Source organism: Castor canadensis, chromosome 16 (assembly GCF_047511655.1).
Source record: "Castor canadensis chromosome 16, mCasCan1.hap1v2, whole genome shotgun sequence".
Classification (NCBI taxonomy): domain Eukaryota; kingdom Metazoa; phylum Chordata; class Mammalia; order Rodentia; family Castoridae; genus Castor; species Castor canadensis.
In genome coordinates, this window is record NC_133401.1 from 20,628,000 (window position 1) to 20,646,973 (window position 18,974).

Genomic DNA, 18,974 nt, shown 5'->3' on the forward strand with positions numbered 1-18,974 from the left:
CCTCTGCCTGTGTCTCTCCCTGGGTCTGGGTCTCTGTCTCTCCTGTCTGTCCCTGTGTCTCTCTTGCCATCTCTTGTGTCTCCCCCTCCATCTCTGTCTCTCCCCTTCCATCTGTCTCTCCGTCTGTATCTCTCCCTCCATCTGTCTCTTCTCTATCTCTGTCTCCCTGTGTCTCTCCCCCTCCATCTGTCCCTCTCCCCCTCCATCTGTGTCTCTTCCCCTCCATCTGCCTCTTCCCCTCCATCTGTCTCTCTCTCCCTCCATCTCTGTCTCTCCCCTTCCACCTGTCTCTCCCCCTGCGGCGTCTCTCCTCCATCTCTGTCTGTCTCTCCCTCTTCTCCATCACCCAACCTTTCGCTCTCCTCCCTGTACCTCCCCTTCTGTGCATCTCTCGATACCGTCCCCGTGTTTCTGTCCCTGCCCCTCTCCTCCCGTGTCTCTCCCGGCCCGGGCGCTCAGAGGCCGCCCGGCGGGGCCCGCAGGCGATGCGTGGCGCCGGTGGCCCCCGCGGCCCTCGGGGCCCCGCTAAGATGCTGCTGCTGCTGGCGCTGGCCTGCGCCAGCCCGTTCCCGGAGGAGGCGCCGGGGCCGGGCGGGGCCGGCGGGGCCGGCGGGGCCCCCAGCGGGGCGCGGCCGCTCAACGTGGCGCTGGTCTTCTCGGGACCTGCGTACGCGGCCGAGGCGGCGCGCCTGGGTCCGGCCGTGGCGGCGGCCGTGCGCAGCCCGGGCCTGGACGTGCGGCCGGTGGCGCTGGTGCTCAACGGCTCGGACCCGCGCAGCCTCGTGCTGCAGCTTTGCGACCTGCTGTCGGGGCTGCGCGTGCACGGCGTCGTCTTCGAGGACGACTCGCGCGCGCCCGCCGTCGCGCCCATCCTCGACTTCCTGTCGGCCCAGACCTCGCTGCCCATCGTGGCCGTGCACGGCGGCGCAGCGCTCGTGCTCACGCCCAAGGTGCGCGCGGCCGGACTGGGGGCGGGGCCCGTGGGCGAGGGGCGGGGTTTGAGGTTGATTGGGGGCGGGGCCTTGGGGGGCTGGGACGGTCCAATAGATCAGCATCTGGGTTGATGGACGGAGTCAAGGCTAGGTAAGAGACGGGGCTGATCTGGAGGCATATCTGATAGGGTGGGTGCTCAGGGCCTTCCAGGGGAGTCACCTAGAAGAAGGGTCAGAGAGAGGCCAGTCATCAATGCTCATGGTATTGGGAGAACTTGAACCCAGTCACTGTAGATGAGGTACTGCATAAAGATGAGCTGTGGAAAGGGGTTGGATCTGGTAAAGTAGCGGGGCTAACCAGCACGGGAGTGAGGACTAGGGACGAAAAGAGAGGAGTGGGTTTGGGACAGAGAGGGGAGGAGTCAGTTGGAAAGGAATGGGACTCAGAAAGGGGTGAGTCTAGCGAGGAGGAGAGAACTAAGAAAGCAGGGACAGCGAGCATGAGAGGATATCTGGTACTGAAGGACTAGTACGAAGGAGGATGGTGCCATCCATCGAAAGGAGGAGTCTTAAGAAGAAGAGTCCTCAGTGGGGAAGGGTGGCACTGGGCCTCAAGGACGTGAATTTTAGGGTCAGTCTTCAGGGAAGGGGCGGGGCCAGTGAAGGGCAAGGCTAGGGAGGAGGCGGGGTTTAAGCGCCGAAGTAAAGGGCGGGGCCTAGAGAAGAAGATTCAGGAAGGGTCTTACAAAGTTGTGTGGTGTAGAAATTGGGAATCCACAGGGTGGGCCTTGGGGGATGAAGGCTTAGTATAGACAGAAGCAGGCCCAGCCAATGAAAGCCTGCTGGGAAGGGGAGAGTAGCAGTTGGAGTTGGCCATGGCCTAGAGCGAGCCCTGCCTCTCAGAGGCACAGGAGGGGCCGGTTATAGTGGACTTCTGGTGGCAAAGAGGAGAAATGGACAGAGCCTGGTCTGTGGACTGAGCAAAGAAAGGCCAAGAGGTGGGACCCGAGAAGTGGCATGGTCTTATTGGGGTGGAGCCAGTGGAACAGAGAGGTGCAGTTAGCTGGAGGATGGAGCCATCAGGGTGGGTGGGACCTAATAGGCCAATTCTCTGCTGCAAGGGCTCTTGGCTTTGTGACTGGATCACTATTGCATGCTGGGACTCGCAGTTCTGTCTAAAGCATCCTGGGAAACACCTCTGTCCAACTTTCTTGTTCTACTTGGCATAACACTGTCCAGAGATTTGTAGGCAGATTTGTAGATTTGGAAGACAAACTTACTTTTCCTGACTGCCCCTTCTGGAATGCCCAAAAATATGGTCCCTCATGCTTCCATTGCTTCTAAGTGCAGTCCACTCTGTTTCACTGTCTGCTATGCACTGTGCTCCACTCAGTGTACAACCTATCGCCTTCTGGGAAATGTAGTCCACTCAGTGACCCAGGATGGAAGAAAGCATGGTCCTTACAGCTTCACTTGTACCCCCATTGAATGCTGGGCGATGGTCCCCTTGGCACAACTCCACCTGCTGAGGGATGAGGTCCTCTCAGAGTGCCCAGTGCATTCTGGGAAACCTCACCTCCCCAGGATCCCCATCCTCTATACTCAGGCACACATTACATTAAAGGAAGGTTTGTTGAGGGCTGATTCTGTGCCAGGGGCATTTTGGGTTCTGGGGGATAAAACTGCATTTTAACATAGGAAACAGACAAAGTGAGCCACAGATGGTAAAATGTGTCCTGGAGGAAACAGACAGGATGTTGCAATGACTGAGTGGGGAGAGGGCCTTCAATCCATGACCGTCAGGAAAGGCCTTGCTGAGGAGGAATGAGAAAGAATGGGCTGGATATGGAGATGCTGCAGATGTGTCCCCAGGAAGGCAACAGCTAACAGGGACAGCTCTTGAAATCGGAAGGTGCTTGGAGTGTTTGAGAAAGAGCAAAGAGGGGGAATGGCTGAAGGGGATGGGCGGTGGGGGTTGGGAGTGGCAGGAGATGAGGTCAGAGAAGAGTCAGCAGGGGCCAGTTCATGCAGGCCTTTGTAGGCCACAGCAAGAACTTTGGCTTTGGTTCCCCTGTAGAATCATTGGAGGGTTTTCAATCGAGAAGAGATGTGATCCAATTAATATTTTGAAATGATCACTCTGGCTGCTGTTTGGAGAACGGACTGAAAGAAACAAGAATAGAAGCAGAAATTAGCTGGAAACCTATAGATGTCTAGGCAAAAGTGAAAGTGATGTCAAAGCTGAGCCTGGTGGCTCATGGATGTAATTCCAGCTACTCTGGAAGTGGAGAGCAGGAGGATCATAGTTCAAGGCCAGCTCAGGTGAAAAGTAACCAGACCCCACCTCAACCCATAAACTGGGTGCAGTGGTGCATGCCTGTCATCCCAGCTACAAGGGAGGTGTAGATAGCAGGATCGAAGTTCATAAACACAAGACCTTAACCCAACAAGGGCTGCAGGCATGGCTAAAGTGGTAGAACACTTGCCTAAGCAAACAAGAGGTCCTGAATTCAAAGTCCTGTACTACCAAAACAAGGAAAGTGATATCATGGAGAGTGGTGACAGTGGCAGCAGTAAGTAGACAACTGTGATTAGGTTTAACATAGAGCTGAGAAAACAGGAGATGGCCTGGATGTAGGTGTGAGGGAAAGAGACAGAAAAGAGATTTAGGTTTGGGTCCAGGGCATTAGGGTGAAAAAGGAATGAACACAGGTGAGTGAGAGGGGAGGGAGTAAGAATGTGTGTCAAGAATTCTGTTTTTGAAGCTAGGTGTGGTGGTACACACCTGTAATCTCAGTCCTCAGGAGGCTGAGGCAGGAGGATCTTGAGTTCAAGACCAGCTTGAGCTACATGTCAATACCCTGTCTCAACATTAAAAAAAGAAATCTCTTTTTGACATGCTGATTTTGAGATACTCTTGGAAATCCAAGGAGAGATGTTGACCACAAAGGGGTTTATTCGGAGCTCACAGGAACAGCTGTGACTGAGGGCACATCCAATGCAACTTTCTGCAGTGATGAAGTGTGGCTATATAGACTAGCCACAAGCCTCATGTCACTGTTGAACACTCAGAATGTGCTTAGTGCAACTGGAGAAATAAATTTTTTAATTTAAGTTAATTTAAATTTCAGTAGCTATGTGTGGCTGGTGGCTACCATATTGGAGACAGTATTTAACTCATGGGCCTGGATGACATGACCAAGAATAGGGGACAGGAAAGAAAAGAAAACCCCTCAGAGCAGAGGTGGGGGTGGGGGTAGGGGGTGGGGAGGAATATCTACCTTTAGAGTTCTGGCTGAGGAAGACAGGCCAGAAAAGGAGACAGAGAAGGAAGGGACAAAAAAAAAAAAAAATCAAAGACAGGGAAGTCCACTCCACTTGGGAAGTAGGGTATCTTCAGTACCCTCACTGCATGCTGGGAGATGTATTCTCATTGCCTGCAGGGGAACCAGTCCCTCTGGGTGCGTGCTGGGAACTGTAGTTCCTCAGTAGCTACTGACCATATTAATGACAGTGAAGTTACTTGCTGTAACAGGGACCCCTCAAATTTCAGCAGCTCCACCCAACAGGTTCTCATTCATATAAAATCCAAACAGGTTCTGGGTGCCAGTGGCTCACACCTGTAATCCTAGCTACTCAGGAAGCAGAGATCAGGAGGATCTTGGTTCCAAGCCAGACCAGGCCAATAGTTCAAGAGACCCATCTTGAAAAAAACCCATGGCAAACATAAATAAATAAATAAAAGCGCTGGTGTAGTGGTTCAAGGTGTAGGCCCTGAGTTCAAATGCCAGTACCAAAAAAAAAGTCCAAACAGGTGGTCCTGATCGGAGATTGCTATTGTCCACATGGGAACTCAGAGACTCAGACTGCTCCTGTTCTGTGGTACTATAGTCCCCTTAGGACTTCAGGGTTCTTTCTGGGGCCTTTTGAATCCGTCCTCCGACAGGGAGAAGAGCAAGGTTCATGAGGCAGAGTTTTAGGGGTGGGCCTAGAATAACTGTTCTGTGGCTAAACCTGACCCATTTCTAGCCTGTGCGCCAGGAGGAAAAGGACACACAGAAGTCAATGGCAGGTAGTCAGAGTTGTGACCTGCCATTGGTGCCACACTGCTGGAAGATGAGGTCTCCACAGCAGAGGTCTGACATCCTCTGTCCCCCGCAGGAGAAGGGCTCCACCTTCCTGCAGCTGGGCTCCTCCACAGAGCAGCAGCTTCAGGTTATCTTTGAGGTGCTGGAGGAGTACGACTGGACATCCTTTGTAGCGGTGACCACGCGGGCCCCTGGCCACCGGGCCTTCCTGTCCTACATCGAGGTGCTGACTGACGGCAGCCTGGTGGGCTGGGAGCACCGCGGGGCGCTGACACTGGATCCAGGGGCTGGCGAGGCCGTGCTGGGTGCTCAGCTCCGCAGTGTCAGCGCGCAGATCCGCCTCCTCTTCTGCGCCCGAGAGGAGGCCGAGGCAGTGTTCAGGGCAGCAGAGGAGGCCGGCCTCACTGGGCCTGGCTATGTCTGGTTCATGGTTGGACCCCAGCTGGCTGGAGGCGGAGGCTCAGGGGCCCCTGGGGAACCCCTTCTTCTACCAGGAGGCGCCCCACTGCCTGCGGGGCTGTTTGCAGTGCGCTCAGCTGGCTGGAGGGATGACTTGGCCCGACGTGTGGCAGCTGGTGTGGCTGTTGTGGCCAGAGGTGCCCAGGCCCTGCTACGTGACTATGGCTTCCTGCCTGAGCTCGGCCACGACTGTCGAGCGCAGAATCGCACCCACCGCGGGGAGAGTCTGCATAGGTGAGTTGGGCAGGGATGGAAGACTGTGGGAAGGTTTACAAACTGTGACCGCCTGGACCACTCAATTAGCTAGGTGGCCACGAATGAAATGCATGCCCCATGCAAGCCTCAGTTTACTTTTCTGTAAAATGGTTATCACTGGGTCCCTTTCTGGGGTTAATTAAATCAAGTAATTTGGAGGGCACCTGCTACACAGTGACTGTATAACTGTATTTCGTGACTTTAGGATGTGTAATTTTAAACTGGGCACCTGTGCTATTTGGAAGGCAGAGATCAAGGGTCAGGATCAAAGTTCAAGGTCTGCCTGGGCAAACAGTTCTGGAGACGCCCATCTCCAAAATAATCAGAGCACGAAGGACTGGAGGTGTGTCTCAAGCCATAGAGCACCTGCTTTGCAAGGCTGCAGCTCTAAATTCAAACACCAGTCCCTCCCCCCAAAAAAATGCATAATTTTATCCAGGTGTAGTGGTCTACTCCCAGCACTAGGAGGCTGAGGCAGAAGGATCATGAGTTCAAGGCTAGCCTGGACTACACAGGAAGCTCCAGGTTATCATGGAAAACAGAGATCCCTGCCTCTACAAAGAATGCATAGTTTTGTTTTGTTTTTACATTTTAATGCCTTTGAAATCAAGATGTCTTATAATTGATGGTTACAGTGGTTTAATTGGCAGTGCTTCTTCCCGCCCCCTTTGTGGTAGGAAAAATAGCTGGTAGCCTCTTCCATTGAATAGTTAGGCTCTGAGTTGGGCTTTAGTGACAAGACGATCCGCTGATCCCAGGGGCCCACACAAAGTGGAAGTTTTGCTCTTCCACAGAACATCCCAGAGATGAGCAATCCAGGTTAGCAGGAGTCTGATAGCGCAGCGTGATCATTCAGGGGCCCAGAATTCACAGATGTCATTGCTCTGGCATCTCTGCATAGTCAAAGCAGAGTTGAGGTCACAGCAGAGGGGGTTGAGCTCTTGAGAAGGCAGAAAGAGGAAAAGGAGCCCAAGAGATTTCATGTTAAATGAGGTGAAGGGACAAGTCTATGGTGAGAACATAGTCACACGGTCAGTACTGGTGTTCTGATTGGCTAGTGCCCATGCTGTACTGATTGTTCTTTAGACACTTGACTACCACACCTGCACATGGCCTGGTTAGCTCCCAGGAAAGTTGGGAAATGTTGACCCTAGTTGGACCGCCATTGGTCCAACTGTTATGTTAGAAGAGAACATGAATTTGATGGAAAACAGTGGTTCCACCATAGAAAGCCTTGGGAGTGGGGAAACCGCTAAGCTTGCTGACAGAACAGTGGAAGGGGAGGCCGTGAGTCCTGAAATGAGTTTAGTGTGAGGAGGTGATGGATGGGAACAAGACGTAAGGAAGGAGAATTGAGACCAGGTGAGTGGGGAATCAGGACCCTGGAACAAGATGGGGTGAGAGAAGCATCCCTGTTCATTAATAGCAGGAGGTAGGAGCCAGGGCTCGTGCTGGGCGCTGGGAACATGGAGATGAAGTAAGACCTTTGACTTCTTCCAAGAACACAGGGCCCTGAAGGGGTAGCAGACAGGCATGGGAATAATGAGGACACAGTGTGATGCTCGCAGAAACTGGGGAGCACAGTCTAAGCCAGGACATTCTTGGTTGCAAGCGGTGGAGTCTCATTTAAGCTTCCTTGGGGAAAAGGGGTTTATTGAAGATAAACATTCAGAGAAACGCAGACATCAGAATTGAGGCCAAGCCTAGGGCTACGTACTCTTTCATCTCTTTGTGACTCCGTCTTTCTCACTTGGCTCCCCTCTTCTTCATTCTCTTAAAGAGTGCTTTTCCCAGAGGCTGTTGAGTTTATCTTATTTTATTATTTGCAGTACTGGGGATTGAACCCAGGGACACACGCTTGTTAGGCAGGCACTCTACCACTTGAGTCCACGCCTCCAGTCCTTTTGTGTCTGTTTATGAGACAGGGTCTCACTAACTCTGCCTGGGCTGGTCTGGAACTCAGAATCCTCCTGAGTATCTGAGATTACAGATGTGCCCCACCATGCCGTGTTTCTTTTTGTTGTTTTGGTTTTTTTGGTTTTATTTTTAGTGGGGGAGTGGTACTGGGGTTTGAACTCAGGGCCTCAGGCTTGCAAGGCAGATGCTTTACCACTTGAGCCACTCCACCAGCCCTGTTTTGTGTTGAGTACTTTCAAGATAGGGTCTCTTGAATTACTTGCCCTGGGCTGGCTTTGAACCATGATCCTCCTGATCGCTGCCTCCTGAGTAGCTAGGATTACAGGCGTGAGCCACTGGCACCTGCTCCATTCCTGTCTTTTACACAGAATTTCTGCTTCCTCAACTTCAGCCTTTTCTCGTCATCACCTGACGTCCAGATCTATAGTAAACCTGATCCCAAGAGGAAATTAATTGGCCCCAATCAGCCTTTCAAAGCAGGCGACAAGTCAGGGGTGAGCTATGAAGTCAGGAGGTTTCCAGGAGACAGGGTCAGAAACCAAGACCTGAAGATGAATTCTTCCTGCATTTGTCCATTCACTCAAAAGCATTTTATTAAGCTGGTACCGTGGCTCACGCCTGTAATTCTAGCTACTTGGAAGTCTGAGACTGGAAAGATCGAGGTTGCAGGCCAGCCCCGGCAAATAGTTGTGAAGACCCCATCTCCAAGTATCCAGAGCAAAATGGACTGGAGGCATGGCATAAGTGGTAGAGTGCCTGCTTTGCAAGCATCAAGCCCTGAGTTCAAACTCCAGTTCCACCAAAGAATGAGAGAGAGAGAGAGAGAGAGAGAGACTGTAACAGCAGGAGCATGGCTGGAGCATGGTGGGCCAAAGGGAGAAAGGGCTGAGTAGCAGATGGAGAGACACATGTAGGGCTTTTTAGGCCAGGGGGAGAAGCTTGGGCACGACACTAGAGTGATCTGGGAGTTCACAGGAAATGGAGGGTATTCTGGGTAGAGGGGCACAGTATGTGCAGAGGTTCTGAAGGAGAAAAACCTGGGCAGATTGACAGATCCATGATAGCTCAGAGCAATTAAAGGCAGAATTAGAGGCTGGGAAGGTGGATGTGGTCAAGTTCTTGCCTTGGATGGCAGGTTGGCAGGCTTGGACTCTCTAGCACGGCTCTGGGAGGCAGGTGCAGGGGAGGGGTGAATCATCTTGGGTATAGAAAGATCCCTCTCGGTGCAGGTAGAGGAGAGAGATTGGAGACTGGAGACCAGGCAGGAGGCTGTGGAAGATGGAGTAGGGGATGGGGCAGGAAGGATGGGACTTGGTGACTAATGGCCTGGGTGGAGGGACTGAGAGAGCACCTAAGAGTCCAGCACAGTGATTGGGGAGAGTATGTGGAAGACCATCAGAGTGCAATGAAAATAGCTAGTTCTGGGCACAGTGCCTCACACATGTAATCTCAGCTATTCAAGAGGCAGAGATCAAGAGGTTTGAAGTTTCAGGCCAGACCAAGCAAAAAGTTAACAAACTCCCATCTCAACAAATGAGCAGACATGGTAATGTACATCTGTAATCACAGGGAAGCAGAGGTAGAAGTGGGCTAACAAGGTTCCAGAGGCAGGGAGGGGTATCAGAGCATGCAGGAACCAGAGCAAAATATGGACTGGAGGTGTGGCTCAAGCAGTGGTGCGCCTGCTTTGCAAGTGCAAAGTCCTGAGTTCAAACACCAGTCCCACTAAAAAAAAGAAAAAGAAAGAAAAGAAAAAGAAGGAAGCTTGGCCAAAAATAGCCCAGGGACCCATTCAGGTCCCCCAAAATGTTCCCTCCCTTCCTCCTCATAGGTACTTCATGAACATTACCTGGGATAACCGGGATTACTCCTTCAATGAGGATGGCTTCCTGGTGAACCCCTCGTTGGTGGTCATCTCACTCACCAGAGACAGGACGTGGGAAGTGGTGAGTCCAGCCCAGACCTCAGGCAGGAGACAGCCTAGACTTCTGGGTTCTGGCAGGGGAGGGCCCCAGGTCCTGAAGAGGGAGGAAGGCTAGGGCCCGGATCCCTGGGACTGAGGGAGGAGGTCCGGGCCTGGATCCCTGGGACTGAGGGAGGAAGGCTGGGCCTGGACCCCTGGGTCTGAGGGAAAAGGCTGTGACCTGGACCCCTAGATCTGAGGGAGGAGGGCTGGGGTCTGGATCCCTTGGTCTGAGGGAGGAGGCTAGGGTCTGGATCCCTGGGTCTGGGGGAAGAGGGCTGGGGAAGAACTCCTGAGTCTGAGAGAGGGACTTAGGCTGGGACTCCCAGGACCAGGGGAAACTCAGGAGCCAAGGCCCAGGCTCCAGGGTGTGAAGGGTGCTGAAGGGAGGTAGATCCCACACTACTAATCTCAGGGAGGAGGGACATTCCAGGACACTCTGGAATGTCCCCCAGGAGGCCTGACTGCCCTTCTGTTGGCCAAGGTGGGCAGCTGGGAGCAGCAGACTCTCCGTCTCAAGTACCCGCTCTGGTCCCGCTATGGCCGCTTCCTGCAGCCAGTGGACGACACGCAGCACCTCACGGTAGCCACGCTGGAGGAGAGACCTTTTGTCATTGTGGAGCCTGCCGACCCCATCAGCGGCACCTGCATCAGAGACTCGGTCCCTTGCCGGAGCCAGCTCAACCGAACCCACAGGTGACAACTCGGGGTTGAGGACTTGCAGCGTCCAAATTCCTCCCCTAGCCCGCACAGCCCTTCCAGCTTGATGCCAGGAAACCCCTCTGTGCCTCAGTTTCCCCAGAAAGCCCTAGCCACGGTTTTAGCTGCTGCCTGCCCCTTCGTCCATACCCTCACCTCCTGAGAGGGGGCGTCCCCAACTTCCCCAAGCCTGCTCGCTCCCCGCAGCCCTCCCCCGGATGCCCCCCGCCCGGAGAAGCGGTGCTGCAAGGGCTTCTGCATCGACATTCTGAAGAGGCTGGCACACACCATCGGCTTCAGCTACGACCTCTACCTGGTCACCAACGGCAAGCACGGGAAGAAGATCGACGGCGTCTGGAACGGCATGATCGGGGAGGTGAGGCTGCGAGACCCACAAGGCAGCCGTATCTTCAGGTCGGAGAGGCGGGGCCAAGAGCGGAGGGGCTCGGCAGGGGCGGGGCCTGGGGGCGGGGTCACGAGCAGCTCGTACCTTGGGGATGGGGATAGAGTCAGGAAGCTCGAGGTGGGGCCAGGAGTGAGGCTGCTGGGGACGGGGTCAGGGGAGAGACCTTGGGGGCTAAGGAGGTGGGGTTAGGAAAGTGGAGCTCCTTGAGAAAGGGGCTGGGGAAAGGTGGTACTCCTAGTGGGTGGGGCGGGGCTAGAAGGACGGGTCTCCTAGGAGGGGGCGGAGCTAGTAGATCCCTAGGAGGCGGGGCTAGGAGGCTGGAACGCCTAGGGGGAGGGGGTGGGGTCAGGGTGGTCCTCCTAGGGGAGTGGGCGGAGCTAGTAGGATGGCCCTTCTTGAAAGGGGTGGAGATGGTGGGATGGAATTCCTAAGGGGTGGGGCTAGTAGGGTGGAACTCCTGGAAGCTAGTAGGATGGAATTCTTAAGGGACGGGGGAGGTAGAGTAGAACGCCTAAGGAAAAAGGGCGGAGTCAGGGTAGTCCTTCTAGGGGAAAGGGCAGGATGGTGATACTCCTGGGGAGGGGGCGGGGCTAGTGGATGGAACTCCTAGGGGAAAGGGGCGGAGCTAGTGGAATATAATTCCTAAGGGCTGGGGCTAGTAAGATGCAACTCCTAGGGGAAGGGGGCGGGGCCACGGTGGTACTCCAAGTGGAGGGGGGCGTAAGCAAGATGCTTCCTAGGGGTACTCTTAGGGAAGAAGGCGGAGCTAGCAGGATAGACCCTTTAGAAGGGGGCAGGGCTAGGAGGGTGGACCGCCTAGGGGAAGGGGGCGGGGCCTGGACAATAGATTCTAAAAGTTATTGGCTGCGGGGGGCCGCGGGGGTGAGGGGAAGCCACCGCTTCTCCCCACGTTCCCCTTCTCTGCCTGCCCTCCTCTGTCCCCTTCCTCATCCACCTGAACATGCCTTTTAGCCTCTCTCACCCTGTCACTCGTCTCCTCCTGAGGAAGGGGTCCTAGTCCACTGTGATTCTCTGTCCTCCTGAGCCAACTCCCTGATCCACTCCTCGCCTCCACATTAGGTGTTCTACCAACGCGCAGACATGGCCATCGGCTCCCTCACCATCAACGAAGAGCGGTCCGAGATCGTGGACTTCTCCGTCCCCTTCGTGGAGACCGGCATCAGCGTCATGGTGGCGCGCAGCAACGGCACTGTGTCCCCCTCAGCCTTCCTCGGTGAGCCTGGGCCCCGGGACAGGGAGCCACACCTACATGACAAGGTTGGAGCAACTGTCCCCAACCGTGTGGGTCTGGGGGTCAGAAAACCTGGGTTCCCACACCTGTACTGGTTCTCTGACTCCAGTGGAGTGATGTCACTTCTGAAACCCAGTTTCTAAACCTGTAAAGTGGGAGAATTAGTTTCCCCTAGCAGAAGGAAATCTCAGCATGAAGCTGAGGAAGCCTGTGCATCTGGTTTTGTATTCATATTGTATTCTTTTTTCTTTCCTTTCTTCTATTTATTTTTTCGACAGCATGGGATTTGAACTCGGGACCTTGTCCTTACTGGACAGGAGCGCTACCAACTTGAGCTATGGCCCCCAGCCCATTCTGCTTTTAGTTAGGGTCTTCCACTTTTTGCCCAGGTGGGCCTGAAACTGTGATTCTCCCATCTGTATCTAGGCACTGTGTCTAGGTGTGAGATGACATCCAGACAAGAGACTAGCACAGGAACAAAATATTAAGAGCTGGAGTCACCCATCAGTGTTATTTGGCACCTACTATGTGCAGTGCTCTGGGAACACAGTGGCGAATGAGACAGACAAATCCCAAAATCCTTCTATGGGGAGACAGAAAAACAACTTCAGAGATGCATAAACAAGATTACTTTCAATGGTAGAGATAACAGGAGAAATCAAGCCAGGGTGAAAAGATGGAGAAGAATAGAGTGAGCAATGCTGTGGGGGACAGGTGAGGCCCCGTTGAGGAGGTAACCGAGCCCTACATGAATATGGATGGAAAAGCATGCCAGGCGAGAGCACAGCAAGTGCAAAGGTCCTGTGGTGGGAATAGGCCTGGAGTGTTTGTGAATCTGCCAGGGGCCTGTGTGACTGGAAGAGGGCAAGAGTAAAAGGGAGGGGAGGGGAGGGCTGAGAGAAAAAGGCCAACTCTTTCGGGGCTTTGAACCCAGGAAGTTTGGGTTCTAATACAGTGGCCACTGTTTAAGTACAATCACATTTGAGCCACTGGAGGCTCAAAGGACACTACTGCAAAGGTCCATGCCCAAGAAAGGATGGGTGTGTGCAGAAAGAGGGTGGCTACCAGGGGCAAAAAGAGGGTGTGGTTAGGAAGCCACCACCCAGATGGGCTGGGGGCTGTGTGGTGCACTGGGTAGAAATCCCATTTCTGGAGCTGGAGAGGACAGAAGGACATGCGTTCAAGGGGCCAAGGGTGGCAGTGCCCATCAGTTCCCACTTGCTCTCTGAAGCCTCAGTGGAAGGGAGTCATTCCCTGCCCTCTGTTTTGTTTTCCCCAACAGTGTCTCCAGTGGCCTCCTCCTTGCACTCAGGTCACTGCAGGTCACTGGGAAGCACTACCTAGGGAAGGGAGTGAGGATATACTGCCTTCGAGCAGTACAGAGCAGAGGAGTGACAAGTTCCTATTTACGCCCTGAGTTACCCAGCAGAGGTACCAGGCATGTCCCAGATGCTGCAGTGACAGCCCAGGGTGGTGATCTTGCTGTGACAGGGACGGGTCCAGCTGCTCATGCTCACTTGGCCCTGGGAGGTAGAATCACTTGGTACTCTTAGCAAAGAAGTGGTGACTTTGGCTTATTGTCAGTGAAGTTCCAGAGGAGACAGAAAGTTATTGGATGTGAGAAGAAGACCTGTGAGTGGGAGGCTGTCTGATGGACAGGTGGCACCTCTGGCAGGGCAGCCAAGAGGGTGTGGTTCGATCAGGAACTGTGAAATATAGGGAGTTTGAGAGGAGGCCAAGATCAGGCTGAGTGTCTGGGACTGTGTCCTGGGAACACTGGGGAGCCATGGGAGGGCTGAGAAGGGGGGCAGAGGAGGGGTAGGGATTATTTCTGGGCTGTGTGGGAGAGACTGGGGCCTGGGAGGCTGGGGAGATGGTCTCAGAAAGGAGACAAGGCCTGAGCCAGGTTGGCCATGACAATGGGGAAGACAGATCCAAGTAGCACAGGGGCAGGGGTAGGGAACAAGGGACAGACAGACTACGGCATGTGAAGGAGGGAAGGGAGTGAGGATGGCAGAAGGGTTGGCCTGGGACTGGGTGGGTGTGGGGCTCCCGAGTTCAGAGCCGGGGAGCTGGTCTGGAGCAATGGCGGGGGGAGGTAGAGACTCAGGTGTGGGGTTCAAGACACATTTTGGAGATATGCTCTTAGGAGGCTACTTCCCAGGGCTCTGTGGGGTGGGGGCTATCCTAAGATGGGGAGCCAGGGAAGGGAACAGAACAGATGGGGTCGGACCTAGGCTTCACTTTGTTCAAATGTCTGCGGTCCCCTAGTCCTTTGCTTGGCTGACCCATGATATCACCTCACCTCCTTTGTCTCCAGAGCCCTACAGCCCTGCTGTGTGGGTGATGATGTTTGTCATGTGCCTCACCGTGGTCGCCGTCACTGTTTTCATCTTCGAGTACCTCAGTCCCGTGGGCTACAACCGCAGCCTGGCCACGGGCAAGCGTGAGTCCCCTCCCTCCTTTTACCCTACCTCTTAGCACCTGGACTGCACCATAGAACTACATTTCCCAGAAGACCCTGGGGGCCAGCACCAAAGCTCCTGAGGCCTCAGGGACCACTGGGAATTGTAGTTCTTTGTGCTCCCTCATCATCCCTTATGGATTTCATTGGGTCCATGTCCTTGTCCTGGCCTCCTGCAGGCCCTGGCGGCTCAACCTTCACCATTGGGAAATCCATCTGGCTGCTCTGGGCCCTGGTGTTCAATAACTCCGTGCCCGTGGAGAACCCCCGCGGGACCACCAGCAAAATCATGGTGCTGGTGTGGGCTTTCTTTGCTGTCATCTTCCTCGCCAGCTATACAGCCAACCTGGCAGCCTTCATGATCCAGGAGGAGTATGTGGACACCGTGTCTGGGCTCAGTGACCGCAAGGTGTGTGGAGGGAGAAGGGGGTGGCTAGGAATGGAGGTCATAGAGATGACATATGGCAGGGCAGAGGGGGAATTTCTGGGAATCTCTTCCCAAGAATTCCAGAATGGTAGAACGGAATGTTCTTGAAGGAAAAAGGATAAGAAAACATGAAATGTTTAAACCATTTCTTGGAGAAAAGGGTATTCCCCAATGTTGTAGGAGCAGTAGCGCCAAATAGAATATTCTAGACCAGTGTTATGAAGGACAAGTTTTTAAATCTTCTAACCCACTGGAGACCGGTGCGTTGGGAAAATACAAGAGCAGTGAATCACTAGAACAGCAAAAATAAAAGGAAAAAAATCAAGCCATGCACAAGTCAACCCCAAATTTTTGTTTAACAGATTCCACAGACATCAAACCATTTTGTCAAATTGCTCCAGATGCTCTTTCTCTCCATTCCCGACCTCCTGGCACTGGTCTGGGGCGTGTTCAGGGATGGAGGGTGTCTGTGGTTAGCCAGGTGTCACCGCCGGCTTGAGAGATCGATCCAGTGGCTTGCAAGAAGCATTGTGTTGAAAGGAACAGATAGAACAGCAGAAAAATATATGTCAACAGCATCTTAGGTAGTAAGGGGGGAGCGTGGCTTTATGAAACTTTGGTCTTTGGGTGGTACTACGGTTTGAATGCAGGACCTCACGATTGCTAGGCAAGCACTCTCCACCAGCCTTTTTTGTTGTTGTTGAGTATTTTCAAGATAAGTTCTTGAGAACTATTTGCCCAGGGCTGGCTTTGAACCTTGATCCTCCTGATCTCTGCCTCCTGAGTAGCTGGGATTACAGCCGTGAGTCACCAGTGCCCGGCTTTTTGAAACTTTTTTGTTGACGTCCATCACACACCCATGTGGCTGGGTCTGGGGTTAAAATAGCGTTTAAATCTAGATAGATGGTAACTAGGAACTCCTCAGGGGCCTGGAATGGTCCAGCAAGTTAAGGGTTAATGCTTGGCACATGGTGTGTGTGGAGGGGACTTCTAGAAGCTTATAGCTTCTGAGCTCAACTGCCTCTGTGATTACTAGTCTGTGGCTGTGCTTGCTGGACAGCGAGCAAATCTGAGATGCTCCTGTGAGACGGGGGTGTCTGCCAGTTGGCAGGTGTCCCCCAGAATGGGGCATTTGGGATGGAGCTGTCCGGGGCGGGGGATGCCCTAGTAACTCCCTATTCTGTCCCCCAGTTCCAGCGGCCCCAGGAGCAGTACCCGCCCCTGAAGTTTGGGACGGTGCCCAACGGGTCCACGGAGAAGAACATCCGCAGCAACTACCCCGACATGCACAGCTACATGGTGCGTTACAACCAGCCCCGCGTGGAGGAGGCGCTCACGCAGCTGAAGGCAGGGTCAGCGCATGCCCGGGCGGCGCATTGCGCATGCTCGGGGGGGGGGGTTGGAGGACGGGAGTATGGGGGGGGTCTGGGGGGGAGTCTCAGAGGTCAGTCCCAGGTGGGTCAGCTCAGAGGGCGGAGGTCAGTCAGGGTTCCAGCAGACTCCCCCTTCCAGGTGTAGCGTAGGGGCCTTTTGATGTTTTCTGGGATCCAATCATTATGGATTCTGGGACCAATTGCCTCTTCTTGGCCTTATGACCTCCTTGAGCACGTGACTTAACCTCTCTGAATCTCTGTATCCTACTTTATAAGAGGGGGATAACGAGTGATAATGATTGTCAGGTCGTTATAAGAATTAAATCACTCAAGAGCCATAGATAGGAAGATTGTGGTTTGAGGCCAGCTGCAAGACCGCCATCTCAACAAATAGCCAGGACTGGTGGTTCACATTTGTAATTTCAGCAGTCACAGGTAGGAGCATTGAGGTCCAGGCCTGGCAATAGTTAACTCAAGACCCTACCTGAAAACAGATTATAAAACAAAAGGGCTGGGGACCTGGCTCAAATAGTAGAGTGTTTGCCTAGGAAGTGAGGAGCTGAGTTCAAACTTCAGTACCACCAATAAAAACAAAAATCAGCAAGATTATTTCAGTAAGTTAGGGCAAGCTTGAGAGGAACTGGGCAGGGATCATTTCACCAGGGTGTTCAGGATGGGCTTCCCTAAGGAGGTGGCATTTGAGCAGAGCCCTGAAGGAGATGAGGAAGGCAGCCAGGTGAATTCATGAAGGCAGAGCCTGGCAGGCAGTGGGTGTGAGAGTGGTGTGGTCTTGGACCATTTGGATCACGGCCAGGGCAGCTGAAGGGCAAAGAAGTGTAGTGAAAGGGCAGGTGAGGGAGGAGAAGTAGGGTGAATCCTAAAGACAAGGTCATGGGTGCACTTGGTCCCAAGGGCAGTGAGAAGCCATGGAGAAGGGAGGCGTTAATCAGGACAAGTGTGGTCTGATTTGTCTTGAATCGTGTGCAGTGTGGAAAAGGGTAGAATGGAACAAAAGAGGCCATATTTAAGTGGGATCAGTGGGAAACCATCATTCTTAGTCTTTTTTGTTTTTGTTTTGTTTTTGTTGTTTTGGTGGAACTGGGATTTGAACTCAGGGTTTTCCACTTGCAAAGCAGGCACACTACTGCTTGACCACACCTCCAGTGCATTTTGCTCTGGTTATTTTGGAAATCACATCTTAAAAACTATTTTCTTGAACTGGTCTTAAACTGTGATTCTGCCTATCTCAACTTCCCAAGTAGCTAGGATTACAGGTGTGAGCCACTGGCTCCAAGCTGTTTTAAATAAAGTAGGTGGGTCAACCAAGGATACAGGGAGTCTCTTATAACCAGCTGCAGAAAGTAAAACTGGAGTCAGGCATGGTGGTACACACCTGTAGTCCCAGCACTGGGGAGGCTGAGGCAGGAGGAATGAAAGTTTGAAGCCAGTCTGGGTTACAGAGCGAGACCCTGACTCCAAAAAACAAAAGTGGGGGCCAGGGAGTAAAGCCAGGCTTTGTGGAAATGTGAGCGTCTTTCATTCATTTAAAACTTTTTTTAAAGAGCACCAATCTGTGTCATTTACATTTCTGGTACTGGATAATAATAGTGAACAGAAAATAGGTTTCTGAGATTGGTTAGGAGTGCTTAAACAAGCAGAGGTTTCTGTATTTCTAAAAATAAGGAGTCCAGGGCTATTTAATGATATCTTAAGCAACCTGAACCTTTTCTACACTCTTGTTCTATCACACTTGGAGCATAGACCTTCATGCTTATTTTGGTTGCCTTATGGCACAAGAAGGCTGCTGCCTCCTCTGTAGAGCCCATTCTAGTTCCAGGCAGGATGAAAGAATGGACAGTTTGGTTTTCTTGTTGTTGTTTTTGGTGGTACTGGGGTTTGAACTCAGCCTCATACTTGCTAGGCAGGCATTCTACTGCTTTGAACCACTCCACCAGCCTTTTTTTTTTTTTTTTTTTGTGATGGGTTTTTAGGAGATACGATCTTGCAATGTATTTGCCCCAGCTGGCTTTGAACCGAGATCCTCCTGATCTCTGTCTCCTGAGTAGCTAGGATTATAGGCGTGAGGTACCTGGGCCTGATGAGTGGAAGGTTTTTATTGGGGAAAGTATGCCCTTCTCAGGAACTTCTGGCTATCTCTCAGAACCTATCACATATCACATGGCCAGTCCTAGCTGCAAGGGAAGCTGGGAAGTTGATGGTGTTAGCCATCCACCCTCTGTTGTACAGAAGGGTACAGGAGCAGGCTGTAAGTGGGGATGTGGTCCCTGTCTGCTGGAGTCCTACCTGTGTAGAGTTTGTTTTGCCACTCAGCAAGTTCTGTCTTGCACCTTTCTCCTTCTCTATGCATCAGCCCTCTCTCAATTTCTGGGACTCACGTGGACAAGGCTCTGGTTTCTCATACTGAGAACTTCAGCACTTTCTTATCGCCACCTCTGACTGCTTCATCTTTCCCACAGTGACTGCTGCGTGGGCTCACTGTCCACCTGAGATCACCTTTACACCACCCTGTCCCCACCATGCTCTGTTAACACCACACGCCTGTGATCACAGAATTTCCTCAGTCAGGTGCACCACAAACCTTTGCAGGGCCTGGTGCAAGAATAAAAATTGAAGCCTGGTGCCAGTGGCTCATGTATGTTATCCCAGGTACTCAGGAGGCAGAGATCAGGAGGATTAAGGTTCTAAGCCAGCCCAAGCGAATAGTTCACGAGACTCTAT

At 52.9% G+C, this 18,974-nt stretch overlaps 1 protein-coding gene across 1 annotated transcript in view; it reads left to right on the plus strand.

The window, feature by feature from the left end:
- Positions 1–485: 485 nt before the first annotated feature.
- Grin2d (glutamate ionotropic receptor NMDA type subunit 2D) overlaps positions 486–18,974 on the plus strand; it is a 35,773-nt gene continuing 17,284 nt past the window's right edge. The window contains exons 1-9 of the mRNA XM_074057890.1: positions 486–950; positions 5,094–5,713; positions 9,483–9,597; positions 10,099–10,310; positions 10,521–10,689; positions 11,800–11,953; positions 14,292–14,417; positions 14,615–14,844; positions 16,054–16,214. Of these exons, the coding sequence (XP_073913991.1) occupies positions 486–950; positions 5,094–5,713; positions 9,483–9,597; positions 10,099–10,310; positions 10,521–10,689; positions 11,800–11,953; positions 14,292–14,417; positions 14,615–14,844; positions 16,054–16,214 (2,252 nt within the window). The remainder of the gene's footprint in view (positions 951–5,093; positions 5,714–9,482; positions 9,598–10,098; positions 10,311–10,520; positions 10,690–11,799; positions 11,954–14,291; positions 14,418–14,614; positions 14,845–16,053; positions 16,215–18,974) is intronic.